We start from the raw sequence: 17431 nt of genomic DNA on the forward strand, positions 1-17431 counted from the left end.
GAGTAGTTAATTGCTATGTTGCATTAGTAAATGTTTTTTAAAAAATTATCTCTAATTGCATGTTAGTTATTTGTTTTTCTCTAGGGTATTTTGGCGGGCATTACAAAGACACAGATTCAAGGGGATTGAAAAAAAATCTTGACATTCATGAGCACATTCAATAAGGTGAAGAGAAGTAAAGCTTCATTATTTTCATCATAAAATGGTATTGGATGGTATCCACAAGACAATGCAACTAAATGTGAGAACAATAAATAAGAGGTCTATTGCTCAAGAAGAATAGTGCAGTTCCATGTAAAAAGTTTGTCTTCAAGGTTACAATCACAAAAGTTTATAACAAAGACAACTAGCAGTTCACAATCAAGGAAAATCTTTTGGGATGGTTATGCTACAAGATAGAGGTCTGAGACAAGCTAAGATATAGGACAATCATCATTATACCTTGACAAGGTCTAAGAAAGAATATAATAGTGATTAATGGATGAATCCCTTTGAAGCTAATAGAAGATCACAACCCTAGACATATATGATGAAAGGGTGTGTGCTTGTACCATGATCTTAGAAGATCTGGCACAATCATAAAGGCATAGAGGGTAAAAGACATAGAGATAGAATCACAAAGAAAATTTAAAACTCTTTGAATCCATGACAGTGAAAGGTAATGGAAGATATACAGTATTTGTGATAACAGTAAGCATGTTGCAAAGACAATGTAAGGGGTAAAGCAATCGCTGCAACAACATTGTAGGTATACACCATCAAGGAAGGAGGGTTGAATTAGAGCTCAAAAAGCATGTAGAATATCATGAGACCAGAGAACATTCACAATCCAAAGGAACCAAAGGGTAATGATAAAAGCTTGTAGTAATAGTCATATGACCATTAAAGAGTAAAGGTGCAAAGATTACTGCAAAAATATTATCATTAGCAATAGTGAACTGTCAATGAAATAAAGACAATAACACATTCACCATGAACAAGGACTTCAAGATATAGCAAGGTTAATCATTTGAGACAACAAGCAGTCACAAAGTTCACAGTCAAGAGATGTGACATGGTCAAGAATAATATTTCATCAATTTGATTTGTTGCTCTTTTAGCCTTAACCGAAGCATGAAATAATTTTGCGTTTGCATCTCTATCCTTTATCCAAATCTCTTTGGCCTTACCTCTCCAATATATTTCCCCTCTTTCAAGAATTTATGTGTGTGCTTCCTTCTATTCCTTTTCTTTAATATAGTCTTCCCTGTACATCCTTTCTCTAATTACTTTTTCGTTTAGCCTTTCTAGTTCTTCCTCTATTTTATCTTTCTCTGAAAAAATGTTTTTGAATTCTTCCTTGTTCCACTTGCATAATCTACATTTCAAAAATTGCATTTTTTTAATGAAATGGTAGCTCAGTGTATCTTCATATACATTTGCCTCATTCCATTAGATTGCTAACTTCTCAACCAAGGTCTTGTCTCACCACCAAATACTTTCAAACTTGAAAAATCCTTTCCCATTATTTTAGCTATTACCCAATTCTAACATCATTGGGTAGTGATTTGAGACCAAAATTGGAACAATATTGGAAGTAAATACAAAATCATGCATCAACCATTGAGGACTTAGCAAGAAGTGGTCCAATCTTTCTGCAATATTTGTAAATCCTATCCTTCTATTTGTCTTGGTATAAATAACATTCTTTAGAACTACATCAATAGCTTCAATCTAATCTACGAAACTTCTAAAATCTATTATCACTCTATTTGTTTTATTGAGCCCCCCACACTTTTCTGACAAATCCAGTATAGCGTTAAAGTTCCCTCCCATTATGAACAATTCATGATTTAGTTCTTCTATTTTTGTCTTCAACACTTGCCACAACAAGTACTTATCCTCTATTTTAATTGGTTCATATATATTGGATAACTGAAATTCCAAATTTGTGACTATAGATTACCTTGCATACTATCCAATTAATTCTTGATTTTGTTTTACATACCTTAGTATCACGCGGATCCTAGAGAATCCCCAAACCACCAGCCTATCTAATTGCATCCTCAAAGAAATTGTTACAACCTTTGCAAATATTGGACAATCTTCTCTCCTTCCTCTCTGCTAATTTTTGTTTCTTGTAGCAATATAATGTTTCCAACAATCTTCCCCAAGTGGTTTTTCACCACTTGTCTTTTGCCAAGTGGTTTATTACCTACCCTTATTTACTAGTGATGAATATGCTTTGGAGAAATAAATTATATTGAAAGGTATGGTAGGTTAGTTTTATATTATTTTTGGATATTTTGATTGGCCGACTTTGAGGTTGGGTTTGGAATGAATTTCTATTCAATTGGCACCCTGTGCATTTTGTCGGGTTACCATCTGGGAATTCTTCTACAAGTTTATTTGATTTTGGCTTGGGATTGTGGATTGGGAGATTGAAGATTTAGATTTTGAGGCCTGTTGGTTGGATTGGGCTTCAACAAGTTTTCAATCCTTTACTTCTTTTATCTAGGTCAGAGGATTCTTCTCTGTGCATTTTACTTTTAAAAATTGTATGCTCCGTGTATGCATAAAAGATTGTCTTCGGGAGCTCGGGGAAAATATATTTTATATAGTATAAAATTTGGAGTTTAATTTATTTTCATAAAATTTATATTATATAGTTTATTTAATAGTCTAGGGGAAAAATTATTATTTTTGTGATTTTGTTATTCCCGTGAATGGACAGCTCTGTGATTTTCTGGGTTGTGTGTTGTAGGTGTTCTGAATGAAGTTTGTGGTATTTGGAAATTTATATTCAGCTTTGACAAGTATTGCGATGATTGTGATTGTTGGGAGTTGCAATATTTTTATTTCTGTGATTTCTCATAGTCGGGCATTGTCGGAAGTCTCCCTTTTCTGTGTTTGGTTTTGTGCGAGTGTATGACTATTAGAATTGGAGATTTTGCATCCCATGGTCTTTTAGGATTATTGAATTCATTCTGAGAGTTTATTTGGGATTGTATCGACTCCTGTGACTCTATCTAGGTCTTGTTTTCCCAGAAGCCATGAATGGTTGTTTTGAGTATTCTTTCATCACAACTTATGATTTGCTAATTTGTTTATTTCATTCATTTCCCCTACGTTGGGCGAACTTCCATTGAGTGTATTTTTGAGCCTTAATGTTGTCTATGTGGTTTTATATTCAAAATCATAATTTGGCTTTCTCGTTTGAATTTTCTGGACTTTTGTTGGCTTTTGCTAGTTTGTCTTCTCAGTTGACCTTTTTGAATTTGTTTTGGTACCAGAGGCATGTTTGAGGTTCTCTAATGATTTCCGGCATTGAACATTTTCAGTTTTGGTTGTTTATTGGCATTTTTAGCTTCAACAAGTGATATGCCTTGTCGTAGAGGTTGTACATTAGCTCCAACTTGTTGATATGCCATGTTGTTGAGTTCATGCTATTGCTTCTGCTGCAACAAGTTGGTGAGCCTTGCTATAGAGGTTGGATTTATGCTTATGGCAGATTTGAGTGCCTTATTGTTGGCTATTGATTCGTTATCATTGATTTGAGGTTCTTGTTTATGGCATTGATGGCTTATTTGTGTTTATGGATCCTTTTGGATGTTGTTGAGCCTCCTTGTTTTTACTTGATTGCATGTGTTGATAAGGCCTAGGCGCATGGTTAGGGAGAGTGGACTTCTATGAGTCTATCGAGGTCACGAGGAATAGACGGCTAGGAATCCTTGTGGGTTGGAGCCGGAGTCTAGAACATTTGGATAGCTCATTGGAGGTTTATTGTAATAACCACGTGATAACATATTAATTAATCTTAAGTGAGTTGATTAGTAGTAACTCATCTAAGTAAGATAAGAATTGTGTCGTGGTGTCTCATCTCATGGCTTGAAAGATCAGAGTGAGGTGGTAGATTTGGTAACCGAATAAACCGAACTCCCTTGATTTTCTCAACGGTCGAGACGATTCCTCATGTGTATCACAGATGTCGGGTTGTGTTCTAGGATATCCTTATTGGTGATAGCATGTGATGACACTCTTCCCTACATGTTGGTCCTAGTTCCTTATACCTTGTATTGTGGTGCCAATGGATGTCCTTTATGGTGGATTATGTCATGTCTTGTGGTCTTGGAGTAGTTTCATCTCATTGGTAGTTAGGTATCAACCTAGATCTAGAGTGTGAATGGGATCTTGTGTCATTTCTTTGCATGGGGGGTGGTTCCTTTGGTTCCACATGGTCGACTGGTTTGATGCCTTCTTCCATTGGGATGTTCTTCATCGGATGCTTATGTGTGGTTGTGGATCTCTTGTCTTCTCAGCTATAGATGGATACTAGTAGCATATTGATGTCTATGGCTTACATGGCATATGTATGTATTAGACATGATGTAATTGTATTTGCAATTGAGAGCTATGCTCTTGTTGTAATCAGATATTGTGTAGTAGATTGTATAGTAGTGGACATATTGATGTATCATATGTACTTTGGATATTGATTCATTAATGAAAATAATGTTTTGGATATATTGTTGTGTAATTGGTTTCATGTATGGGATTAGGAACATTAAGTAATGGTGTTTTAAAATGAACCTAATGGGATGGTTAATGTATGCATAATAAACATAAATATTCATATCAAGGATAGTAAATGATCATCTATGCATGGAAAAGATAAATAATGTTAAAATTTAATATGCATTAGATCATGGTGGTAATTGTGTTATCATGTCTATGAAGGGATGTTATTAGGTAGTTTATGTTATATGTTTGAATTAGGTAATGGCGTTAAGATACCCTAGGGAATGTTATTGATGTATATAATTGTGTTTATTTTCGCTTGCGTTATGTGCTCTCATGATTATGTTGATGATTGATTATGTGTTTATCTTGTTAATGAATGTTAATGCACTTGAGTAGTTAATTGCTATGTTGCATTAGTAAATGTTTTTTAAAAAATTATCTCTAATTGCATGTTAGTTATTTGTTTTTCTCTAGGGTATTTTGGCGGGCATTACAAAGACACATGATTCAAGGGGATTGAAAAAAAATCTTGACATTCATGAGCACATTCAATAAGGTGAAGAGAAGTAAAGCTTCATTATTTTCATCATAAAATGGTATTGGATGGTATCCACAAGACAATGCAACTAAATGTGAGAACAATAAATAAGAGGTCTATTGCTCAAGAAGAATAGTGCAGTTCCATGTAAAAAGTTTGTCTTCAAGGTTACAATCACAAAAGTTTATAACAAAGACAACTAGCAGTTCACAATCAAGGAAAATCTTTTGGGATGGTTATGCTACAAGATAGAGGTCTGAGACAAGCTAAGATATAGGACAATCATCATTATACCTTGACAAGGTCTGAGAAAGAATATAATAGTGATTAATGGATGAATCCCTTTGAAGCTAATAGAAGATCACAACCCTAGACATATATGATGAAAGGGTGTGTGCTTGTACCATGATCTTAGAAGATCTGGCACAATCATAAAGGCATAGAGGGTAAAAGACATAGAAATAGAATCACAAAGAAAATTTAAAACTCTTTGAATCCATGACAGTGAAAGGTAATGGAAGATATGCAGTATTTGTGATAACAGTAAGCATGTTGCAAAGACAATGTAAGGGGTAAAGCAATCGCTGCAACAACATTGTAGGTATACACCATCAAGGAAGGAGGGTTGAATTAGAGCTCAAAAAGCATGTAGAATATCATGAGACCAGAGCACATTCACAATCCAAAGGAACCAAAGGGTAATGATAAAAGCTTGTAGTAATAGTCATATGACCATTAAAGAGTAAAGGTGCAAAGATTACTGCAAAAATATTATCATTAGCAATAGTGAACTGTCAATGAAATAAAGACAATAACACATTCACCATGAACAAGGACTTCAAGATATAGCAAGGTTAATCATTTGAGACAACAAGCAGTCACAAAGTTCACAGTCAAGAGATGTGACATGGTCAAGAATAATATTTCATCAATTTGATTTGTTGCTCTTCTAGCCTTAACCGAAGCATGAAATAATTTTGCGTTTGCATCTCTATCCTTTGTCCAAATCTCTTTGGCCTTACCTCTCCAATATATTTCCCCTCTTTCAAGAATTTATGTGTGTGCTTCCTTCTATTCCTTTTCTTTAATATAGTCTTCCCTGTACATCCTTTCTCTAATTACTTTTTCGTTTAGCCTTTCTAGTTCTTCCTCTATTTTATCTTTCTCTGAAAAAATGTTTTTGAATTCTTCCTTGTTCCACTTGCATAATCTACATTTCAAAAATTGCATTTTTTTAATGAAATGGTAGCTCAGTGTATCTTCATATACATTTGCCTCATTCCATTAGATTGCTAACTTCTCAACCAAGGTCTTGTCTCACCACCAAATACTTTCAAACTTGAAAAATCCTTTCCCATTATTTTAGCTATTACCCAATTCTAACATCATTGGGTAGTGATTCGAGACCGAAATTGGAACAATATTGGAAGTAAATACAAAATCATGCATCAACCATTGAGGACTTAGCAAGAAGTGGTCCAATCTTTCTGCAATATTTGTAAATCCTATCCTTCTATTTGTCTTGGTATAAATAACATTCTTTAGAACTACATCAATAGCTTCAATCTAATCTACGAAACTTCTAAAATCTATTATCACTCTATTTGTTTTATTGAGCCCCCCACACTTTTCTGACAAATCCAGTATAGCGTTAAAGTTCCCTCCCATTATGAACAATTCATGATTTAGTTCTTCTATTTTTGTCTTCAACACTTGCCACAACAAGTACTTATCCTCTATTTTAATTGGTTCATATATATTGGATAACTGAAATTCCAAATTTGTGACTATAGATTACCTTGCATACTATCCAATTAATTCTTGATTTTGTTTTACATACCTTAGTATCACGCGGATCCTAGAGAATCCCCAAACCACCAGCCTATCTAATTGCATCCTCAAAGAAATTGTTACAACCTTTGCAAATATTGGACAATCTTCTCTCCTTCCTCTCTGCTAATTTTTGTTTCTTGTAGCAATATAATGTTTCCAACAATCTTCCCCAAGTGGTTTTTCACCACTTGTCTTTTGCCAACCCCTGAGGTTCCACGTGTGGTTATTAATTTCTTTCCAAGGGAGAACTTTGCTCCCTTGGTCTTTTCAAGAAGTCAACAACACTCATAAGACCTCTCTACATGAGCTCATCTTCCCTCTTCTGCTTATTGGTCTTCCTCCCTCCTTTTTTCTTTGTTTTCCCTAGTAATTTAGCCATAGATTGGCTAATATGTCTTCGGTCCACTATGTCCAGTTCATCCTCTCCCAGTTCTTCATTTATGTTATCTTCTCCTTCAGAGGTCAATTTCCTCGTCTTCATCATCCTATGAGCCCACCAACTACAATAGTTTGTCCTCACCATCTGCGTTTGATGCTGCAATGAATGGGTCATGGTCCTTGCTCTTTTTAGGGTCAGATTTATCTCTGTCATTCCTTTGATCCTCAGTCTGCTGATTTTTGCTGACATTTGTATTTACTTCATTTTCTTCTAGCAGATTTTTTGAATTTCTCCCGCCCACATCCTGATTCACCGATTTCCTTTTGGGAATCCAAATACTCTTTTTACGTTGGGATACCGCACAAGTAACCTTCATATGATTTCTTCCACCACATCTAAGAGTAATATTTTTCTTCATCGATGACCACCTCCTGTAACCACTCCACTTCATTCACAATCAGTTTAAACTGCACAGGGATCTTCCTCACTATCGCAATCTTTAGACGTGCATAAAGATATGAATCTCCATTGGTGATATCGATATCGATATCTATATCCATCAAGGTTCCTAGACCCCTCCCAATCTTCTCCAATGTCTCTTCCGTCTAGTATTCTAGCGGTAAGTTATTCAATCTTATCCAAGTGGGTTTATCATAGGGTTCCGTTATAAATGGATTATAATTGCGATGCCATTTTTTAATATATAGTGGGTGCTCATCCATTGTCCATAGTCCCCCTTGAGGACTTTCTCCCTCTCTTATGTTGAAGCAAATATGACAATTAAAAAAGCCCTTCGGCATGAATTTCGTAATTTCCTGTGTCTTCCATGTTTTATCAGTCTTAACTTTTAATTTTTGGCCGCTCCATTCTAGGGCCAATAAATCGGTATATTATCGCCAACTCTCTAAGGAATTCGATATCGATTTTTGATTCGCTGGTGACATCTATGGCAATGATTTCCTTATGGCTTGGTCGTGGATCAGAGCATGGGGATTTACTTTTGTTCATTTTCCTTTTGTGACCCAACTTCGCGGTTGGGGTATCTTTGATTTGCACTCACATTCACTCGCTGCCCTAGATTCTGCAAAGTTGTGCGAATTGGCAGAGCCATTTTTATTTATTTTTTTAATCCAGGTGGAGTACCTGATAATCATATCAATAATAATTTAATTTTAATTTCAATATCATAATTTATAATAATTATTTAATATTAATTATAATTTATAATAATCATTTAATATTAATTATAACATAGTAATTAATAATAATTTTCTAAGTGAAATAATTAACAAATATGATATATTTTGGTGTACTTTACTTATAATCCTCTAAAGATGTCCAAGGGGTTGAGCTTAGTTGGTTAAAGCATTGAGTTGCTTGAAAGGAGATAGCATTTGTAATAAGTTTGCTTGTAATAAGTTTGTAACGTGGATGCTCAATGAGCAAAAAAAGAGCTTTGTGATTCTATGATAGGTATGCTAGTAATACTAATACAAAAAAAGGTAGGAAAAAGTAAATTTCATATAAAATCATATAAAATTGGGTTACATAACTATAAATATACAAATTTTAAATTTACAAATAATAATTAATAAGTTTTTGATTAAAAGATAAAGCAAGTTTGAAGGGACCTGAGACCCTAAACGAAAATGAATAACATATGTACAAGATATGTTATGTCAAACAACCATCAACTAGATAACAAAAAGTCAATTTTTGTAAACCAACAACCAACCAAGTACAAACATGTGTTTGAAGGACTTCTGAAACCCTTTACAAGCCACCTTTGAAAATTTCAACCACCATAAGCACCCTTAACTAGGGATAAATAGGCATGGTTATGCTTGAGAAGAGATCTCTTCCTTCTCTGCACAACCACTCAAAAAAGATCATTCTCTGAATGTATAAAGAAAAGGGAAGCAAGAGGACTAACCACCAAAGGCTCTAAAGGAAGAGAGACAGGAGAAAAACCCATAGTTAGATCATCATGTAGGTAACCCACAATAGGTTTTGGAGGTAAATTCAATTCACACGTTGTTTAATAGGACCATCAAGAATCTCTAAAGTAGCCACAACCTTCAAAACCAATTTTAGACCATCGAGAATCTTTGAAGTAATTGTAGCCTTTGAAACCAATTTCTCATCCCTAGAATCACCCTTAAGATTTAAGATTTCTTCCATAGTAAGATAATCATGAAGAGCATTTTCCACCATGTCGCATCATTACAACAAGATACTAGTAGCGAACATCTCCTACAATAGAAATGGATACCCTCATAGTCAAGAATCTGAGACCATTGCCTATCCCCAACAATCAAGATGAACTCTCCATGCAAATCTTTGGAGGTATCATTATCTACAAGAATGCGGGCAAAAGTAGGGTGATCATAGATTAGAGAAGAAACATTAGTCATAATGAACCTACCAATTGAATTTCCAATAGATTCAAAGAAAAACTTATCCCAATACTAGAAGGCAGATTAGGAAGTCCAACCCAAGTAGGAAAAAACACTAATATATTCATAGAGAGGGTTGAACGAAAGGAACCAAGGCTTGAGAGAAAGTGAATACTTACGGGCTACAACCAAACCCCAACCCTATCACCTTGAGATTGAAAAAGCTGCCACAAAAGAACCCCTAGTTAAAGGATAAAGTTCAATCATATCATTAATAATGAGCCTCTAAAAATCTAAAACCCATTTTCTCAAATTTGGAAGGGAAGGCCATAAACCATTGATCTTGTAAATAAGAGCAACATAAGAGTACTCTTTTTTTCCAACAACTCATGTCCACAAATTACAAAAGGGGAGGGAAGAACAATACAAGAGTTTAATAACTATGAAAGGGATGAGTAAGAGCAAAAGAGGGTTTACCACCATAAAACCTAGCCACCTTAGCATAGGAAAGAGATGCTAGGTTAGAGGAAGGGGCATCCACATGCATCGAACTAGAGCTTAAAGGAGGACAATCTGCAACATCAAGGACACCACCATTTGTAGGCTATGAATTAACAATGAACAATAATTGCGAGACAACAATAGGTAGCTAACTAGTAGCGTTCAACAACAACAAACCAACAACGGGCGACGAACCATAAGTAAATGGGAAGCCGACAACAAATAGTGATCTAGAAGTAGATGGTGAACCAACAATGGAGACAATGCCAAAACATATAAGGGTTTCGATAAAGAGTGGGATAGCTATTTCAAAATTCTTTTTTTTTGAACGAAATTGTTAGATTAATAATTAATAAATCAAAATTATATTTTATATGAGATATAATTTTAGCTTTTTAATTTTAATTTTTATAATTTATCATTATAAGTATTTTAATCAATTATACTATAAATCTAGTTTTAATTAATTATTTTTTAATTTATAATTATTTGAAAAATTTAACCAAATAACTATTAATTAAGATTATTATAATTAAAATAATTAATTTTAATCTTAATTTATATAATAATTAAATTATAATTATAATTTTAGTTATTATTAATTATTATAATTATGATTAAAGCTAGATTTAAGATTAGATAACAATTATGGTTATAAATATTCAATATTTAAATTACAATACTAAAAAGACAAATACTAGTTAATGATACTTGTTATTACATAAAAACAATCTAATCAGATTATAAAAAACATAAATATATAATTTTTTGTACTATAAAAAAATATATTAATTTTTAAAATAGAGAGCAAATACAAAAATATAAACCATAAATATGAAAGGTTTTTCAAATATTTTTTTTACAAAAATTCACATTTGCAAATACTTAAAAACCAAAGGAAATGATACACCTTAGAAGAGAAGGAAACAATGATTTTATTAAAGTGTAGTGTAAATGGGATAATTGGTAACTTTAAACAAAATTGCAAGTACTTGAGGAAAAAAAATAAATTCTATACTTTGTAGAGAAAAAGGAATTATTAATTTATTTTAATTATTATTTTTAATTTATAATTATTTGAAAGTTTTATGTAAATAATTATTAATTAAGACTATTATAATCAAAATAATTAATTATAATTATAATTTTATATGATAATTAAATTGTAATTATAATTTTAATTATTATTAAGTATTATAATGTAAATGGGATAACTGGTATCTTCAAACAAAACGCAGGGGAAGGCGAGGATGCAGATGGTGAGGTTGGTGGATGCGCACTGCCATCTGGCAGACAAGAGATTAGCAGTAGCAGACGTGGGCTCATTGATTGGAGCTGCTGCTAATGCTGGGGTTTGTGCCTTTGCTGTCAACGGCACCAGCGAGGTATGGATTGCATTTTTCTTTTCTCGATTCACATTCACAGTTGTTTTGTATGTATACCATCCTCCTTTGCAAAGTAAGAACAAACTGGTGTGGTTAATCCTCGATGATAGCCTCCCAAAGAATTTGAGCTCACAAAATTTGGTTGATGATTTTCATTTTTCCAACTACAAGGTTTCTATGTCCATATCAATTGAGATGGGTTTAAGAAGGGGAAGAATCCACATTTCTAATTGGCTAGCGTTTTACGATATTTGCCATTGCCATCAAGCCATGATACTTGGAACTTCATTTCAGTGTGACTAATGGATTTTGCAAGACCTATCAATTGCAAAAGGATAGTAAAGTATACAATTCCACTTCTTTTGGTAGTTAAACAAGTCAATCTGCATAAACTTTTGACTCTTTGCATCAGCTATGAAGTTAAGGAAGATAATATCCAGAAGCTCCTATCTTCAGGCATCAAGGCCCTTGATGTGTATTCTGATGTTTCTGAGGAGCCCAAATGACTTTCTTGTTGGAGGTCCATCCAACATTTGATTAAGCTTGTGCCAATTGTTGGAGAAGTCAAGTTATGAAAGCACAATTGTTTGATATCTATCACTACTAAAACAATGAATACAAAAACATGCCTATCATATATAATGAGAGTGTGTGAATATACAATGAGAGCCTTGTATATATAGGCAAGGTAGATGTAAGATCCCCCTATGAATTTGCAAAAAATTTCACTTATTCCCTAAGATGTTTTTGTCAAATAGTTTGCATACTAGAAAAAAAGAGAATACTTGTTTGCAGAGTTTTAAATTTCAGATTGTTTGGTTCTTGAGTTTGTATTGCATGATAATAAACAAACGCAATATATATTTTAATTGAAAAACTGAGATAACGATTTTTTTTTGAACTTGATCAGCCGGAAGGAATAAGCTTTCAAACTGACCTTTATATTGCACAAAATTGACTTCTAGATACATAAAGGAAGGACACAGAAGATTCACCAATTCCAAATGACAAAACCATATGATAGCTTACAGCAATAGGTAGTAAATACACAGTAAAACCTGCAATCATATAACACGAGCTGAATCTGAAAAATATTCAAACCCCACGCCAAAGACACAAAGAGGATCAATCTTCCAAGGAGAGTCAAGGGACCACGTTCAAGTCTTAAATCTCTATGCAGCTCAGGACGAACTAACAGACAGTAAGGAAGAGAATATAGATCACGTTTTTTTCTCCTTCATACATCCACAACCTAAACTGAAATCTCACGCACTACAAAATTTCCCTTTATGTGATCAACTGATTTTTAATCGCCTTCTAACCCTTCATGCCACAATGTTCAACGTTAAGTCCATGCTAGCAAGAAATACCATTCATATTCTTTCTTGAAGAATCAAGCCGCTCAACCAAACTTAAGTATTAACCTCAGGCCAAGAATATCACAAACCATTTGATATTGTTCATCAAATCAACCACTTCTAGGACATAATAAACCAATGCATCCAGCAACTACATAACTTCCACGACCAACAAAGAGAAACCCATCGCTTGCTAAGGAAAAGCCATGCCCAAAAGAAATTCGATTATAAAATCAATTTATTAATTTAATAAGCCTTATGACTCAAAAAAGTGATTTGTTTTACTTATAAAACATTTCTGGCACTTAAAAGTTAATAGAATATTAAAATATGTTAATTTTAGTATTAATGCTCATTCAGTGTATATTCTATTATAGAAAGATTGTCTTCGATCTTCTCAGCAGTTTCTTTTTAGAAACTTGCTATTCTTGTAAATAACTTGTATTATTTATGAGCGTTTTGCTCATTCTGATTAATTCAATCGATTCTTTGAAATCCATTGCGTGTTTTGCACTGTATTATGGTATCAGAGCTACAGGAATTTTTTTCGAAAATTTTTTAATCCTAATTTCAAATTAGTGGAAATTTTCGAAATTATTCTTTTGAAAAAAAATTTTCAAAGTTTTTTTTCTGGCTTCTGGGCGGAATCGTCGTTTTTTTTGGTGTCGTGTTTTTTTTCGCGACCTGTGTTCGTCCTCAGTTTGTGGTTCGTGGTTCGTGGTTCCCGGCGCTGCGACCTGTTCCCGGCGTCATCCACCCGCAACCTCTTCCCGCGACCTGCAACAGACGTGTTCCTGTGCCGCGCGATCTGCGCCCTGTTCGCGTCACGTTCTGTTCGGCTCTGTGCACGAGTGCAGGGTTCGGCGTCGTCACCTCCAGCGGCGCCACCTGCAACTCGTCTTTTTTCTGCACTATCGCGTGGAAACGAACCTTGCCTCTCGTCATTTTCTGTCTGCAACTTGTCATTTTTTGTCTGCAAACCATGGCGCCGACCTCTACAAACTTCGATTGAAGTTCTTACCTCCAGTTTTTTATCGAAGTTCAGTTTTTTTTGCAGATTCGTGGTGGGTTTTTCGAACCCTAATCTGGGTTGTTGTTCATTTTTTCTGGGTGCCTCGATTTTCGTGCCTCGATTTTCGAGCCCGCGAATCCAGATTTTGACAGGAGAATCCTTCTGGGTTTTTTGCACACTTTGCTGGGTTGTTGTTGGATTTGTCTGGGTCAGCCAAGAATTTTTCTTGGGAAACGTGCAAATGGCTTCTCTCACCAATCTGATGTTAGAAGGCAGTCAACGCTTTAATGGTCACAACTACAACATCTGGAAACAGCGTATGTTGACCATTTTTGAATATAGGCGTCTTGACCAGCTTGTTTTGGGCAAAGAACTCAGTCCCGGTACACCTGGTGCAGATCAAGATAAGTTTGATGAACGCAATCGGGAGGCAGTCATGCTTCTCAAACTCTCAGTAACTGATGATCAGTTACCACAGATTCCTTCCGGCAAGACAGCTTCTGACATTTGGAAGCATCTGAAGGAATTGCATGAGACATCCGACAAGAGCCGAGCATTCTTTCTGAAGAATCAGTTGTTCTCCATTATGATGGACGAACGTATGTCCTTACAGGAGCACCTCACGAGGATTAAGGACATTCGAGATCAACTCGAAGCTATTGGTCGGAGTATGGAGGAAGAAGACATGGTTGTAATCACTTTAAAAAGTCTTCCGAAATCGTATGAACACTTCATTGAAACCCTCAATATTACTTCCACTAATGTTGATCTGAAGTTTTCAGAACTATGCACCAAACTTCTCCAGCAGGATCGCTGGAAATAGCAATTTGGTAGTGGTACTACATCAGCCTCCTCGGAAAATGCCTTCACAGCTCAATCCTTTCAGAAGGATAAAGGCAAATTTCAGTCCTCTCAGTCTTCTCAGCAGAAAGGCTCTTCTCAGACACAGGATGGAGCTAAGAAGAAAAATGTGTAGTGCAATTACTGTCACAAGTACGGCCATATGAAGAAAGATTGCCGTCAGAGGCTCGCTTCTGAACAAAAGAAGCAGGGAGGGTCACACCAGAAGGCGCATGTTGCGGAACATTCCGAGCAGAAGGAGTCCGCCTTTTATGCTTTTATGGCTAAGAGGTCTTCAGATCATGCCAGGTCTTCTGCTTGGTACATCGACTCTGGTGCATCACGTCACTTTTCTCATCGGCGTGACTGGTTTACAGACTTCTCACCTTTCAGTGATTCCGTTGTATTTGGCGGAGGTGAGGAGTATACAGTTGTTGGCAGAGGCACTGTTCAGATACAGTCTGGAGGCAGGACTCTCCTTTTTCTGAATGTGTATTATGTTCCTGGAATGGAACTTAATCTGCTCTCTGTCAGCCAGATTATGAGGAATTCTCCTCAACTAGATGTGGTGTTCAGTGCTCACAAGTGCTCCATCATTGATCGGGAGACTCGTCTTACTGTTGCTGTTGGTCTAGAGGATCATGGCCTATATAGGCTTCTTGACACTGGTGATTCTCCTGAAGTGGCTCTGGCAGCTCGTGTTTCTCCTCTTAGCACTTTGTGGCATCAGAGATATGGACATCTCAACATTCAGTATCTCTCTCAGCTGTCTCGGGAGGGACTTGTTTCAGGGTTACTTGATATTCAGACTCAGCATCTTGGAGTATGTGGCGCCTGTCAAGCTGGCAAACAGCATCGGACTTCATTCCCACATGGAAAGTCTTGGCGCGCATCTAAGGTACTTCAATTACTTCATGCTGACATTTGTGGTCCTATGAATACATCTTCTGTTACTGGTTGCAAATATTTTTTGCTTATTGTAGATGATTTTAGTAGAAAGATGTGGGTATACTTTCTTAAACATAAATCAGATGTATTTAGTATCTTTCAGAAGTTTAAGTCCTTTGTTGAAAAAGAGTCTGGACATAGTATCATTACTCTTAGGACAGATAACGGGGGGGAATTTTGTTCTTCTGCATTCTCCAACTTCTGTGATACCCATGGCATCAAACGCCAGTTGACTACACCCTACACTCCTCAGCAAAATAGTGTTGTCGAGCGTCGCAATCGTACGGTTGTTGAGATGGCTCGTTCTATGTTACAACACAGGAGTGTTCCGAATAAGTATTAGGCTGAAGCAGTATTTACTGCTGTCTACCTTCTTAACCGCTCTCCTACTCAGGCTGTTAAGGGGAAGACTCCAGAAGAGGTTTGGTCTGGTCGGAAGCCTCAGATCAGCCACCTGAAGGTTTTTGGCTCTGTTGCCTATGTTTGGATTCCAGATGCTAAGCGCTCCAAGTTGGATTCCAAAAGTCAGAAACTTATGATGACAGGATACAGTGATCACCATAAGGCCTACAGACTGATAGATATAGACACTGAACGTCTTATCTTCAGTCGTGATGTTGTATTTGATGAAGACAGAGGATTCTTTCAATCCCCTTCTTCTGAGCAGAATTCTGAGGATCAGCCTCACAGTGTTCTTATTCCATTAGGTTCGCCTGATGGGAGGGATGATGCAGAATCTATTTTCGATGATGCACTACCTGAGTTCCCTCCGGAGAATAATCCTCCTCTTGCTGCTCCTGTTCCTGATCCTGAGCCTCTTCCAGCTCCTCCAGATGTTAGCACTTCTACTCTCCGGCCTAAATGGTGGGCCAAGACCATTGGTGATCTCAGGGATACTGAGCTCATTGAGGGTAGAACCTCCCGTAATAAGAGCAAACAGCAGCATACAGTCAATTTTGCTCTCATGGCTAACATACATAGTGTTTTTGAACCTCAGACATATTCAGAGGCTAAAGGGATACCTGAGTGGGAACAGGCTATGGAAGCTGAGTTCCAGAGTCTTCAGAAGAATCACACTTGGGCCCTTTCTGATCTTCCTGCAGGGAAGAAGCCCATTAGCTGCAAATGGGTGTACAAAGTAAAATACAAAGCTGATGGAACCCTAGACAAGTATAAGGCTCGTCTTGTTGCTCGTGGGTTCTCACAGAAAGAAGGCATTGACTATGAGGAGACTTTTGCTCCTACAGCCAAAATGAGTACCATACGGCTCGTTCTTGCTTTGGCAGCCCAGTTCAGTTGGAAAGTCCATCAGATGGACGTCAAGAGTGCCTTTTTTGAATGGTGACTTACAGGAAGAAGTCTACATGACGCAACCCCCAGGATTCAAGGTTGCTGGTCAAGAACAGAAGGTCTGTAGACTAGTCAAAGCACTCTATGGTCTGAAACAAGCTCCTCGGGCTTGGTACATGAAAATTGATAAGTACCTGACAGATCATGGCTTTCAGCGGAGTCCATCTGATGCAAACCTGTATATCAAGCATACTAGTAATGATATTCTGTTTGTGGTTGTCTATGTGGATGACTTAATCATTACTGGCAGTTCAACACAGTTGATCACTGGGATCAAACAGGATTTGTGCCGCACTTTTGATATGACAGATTTGGGACTTCTACATTACTGCTTAGGAGTTGAAGTCTGGCAGACTGAGACCAGTATCTTTCTCTCTCAGTCCAAGTATGC

The 17431-nt window shown here is 36.2% G+C and overlaps 1 protein-coding gene across 1 annotated transcript in view; it reads left to right on the plus strand.

The window, feature by feature from the left end:
* Positions 1 to 11355: 11355 nt before the first annotated feature.
* LOC131072520 (uncharacterized) overlaps positions 11356 to 17431 on the plus strand; it is a 125815-nt gene continuing 119739 nt past the window's right edge. The window contains exon 1 of the mRNA XM_058008695.2: positions 11356 to 11532. Coding sequence (XP_057864678.2) covers positions 11398 to 11532 — 135 coding nt within the window. The 5' untranslated portion in view covers positions 11356 to 11397. The remainder of the gene's footprint in view (positions 11533 to 17431) is intronic.

Source organism: Cryptomeria japonica, chromosome 9, assembly GCF_030272615.1.
Source record: "Cryptomeria japonica chromosome 9, Sugi_1.0, whole genome shotgun sequence".
NCBI classification, from domain to species: domain Eukaryota; kingdom Viridiplantae; phylum Streptophyta; class Pinopsida; order Cupressales; family Cupressaceae; genus Cryptomeria; species Cryptomeria japonica.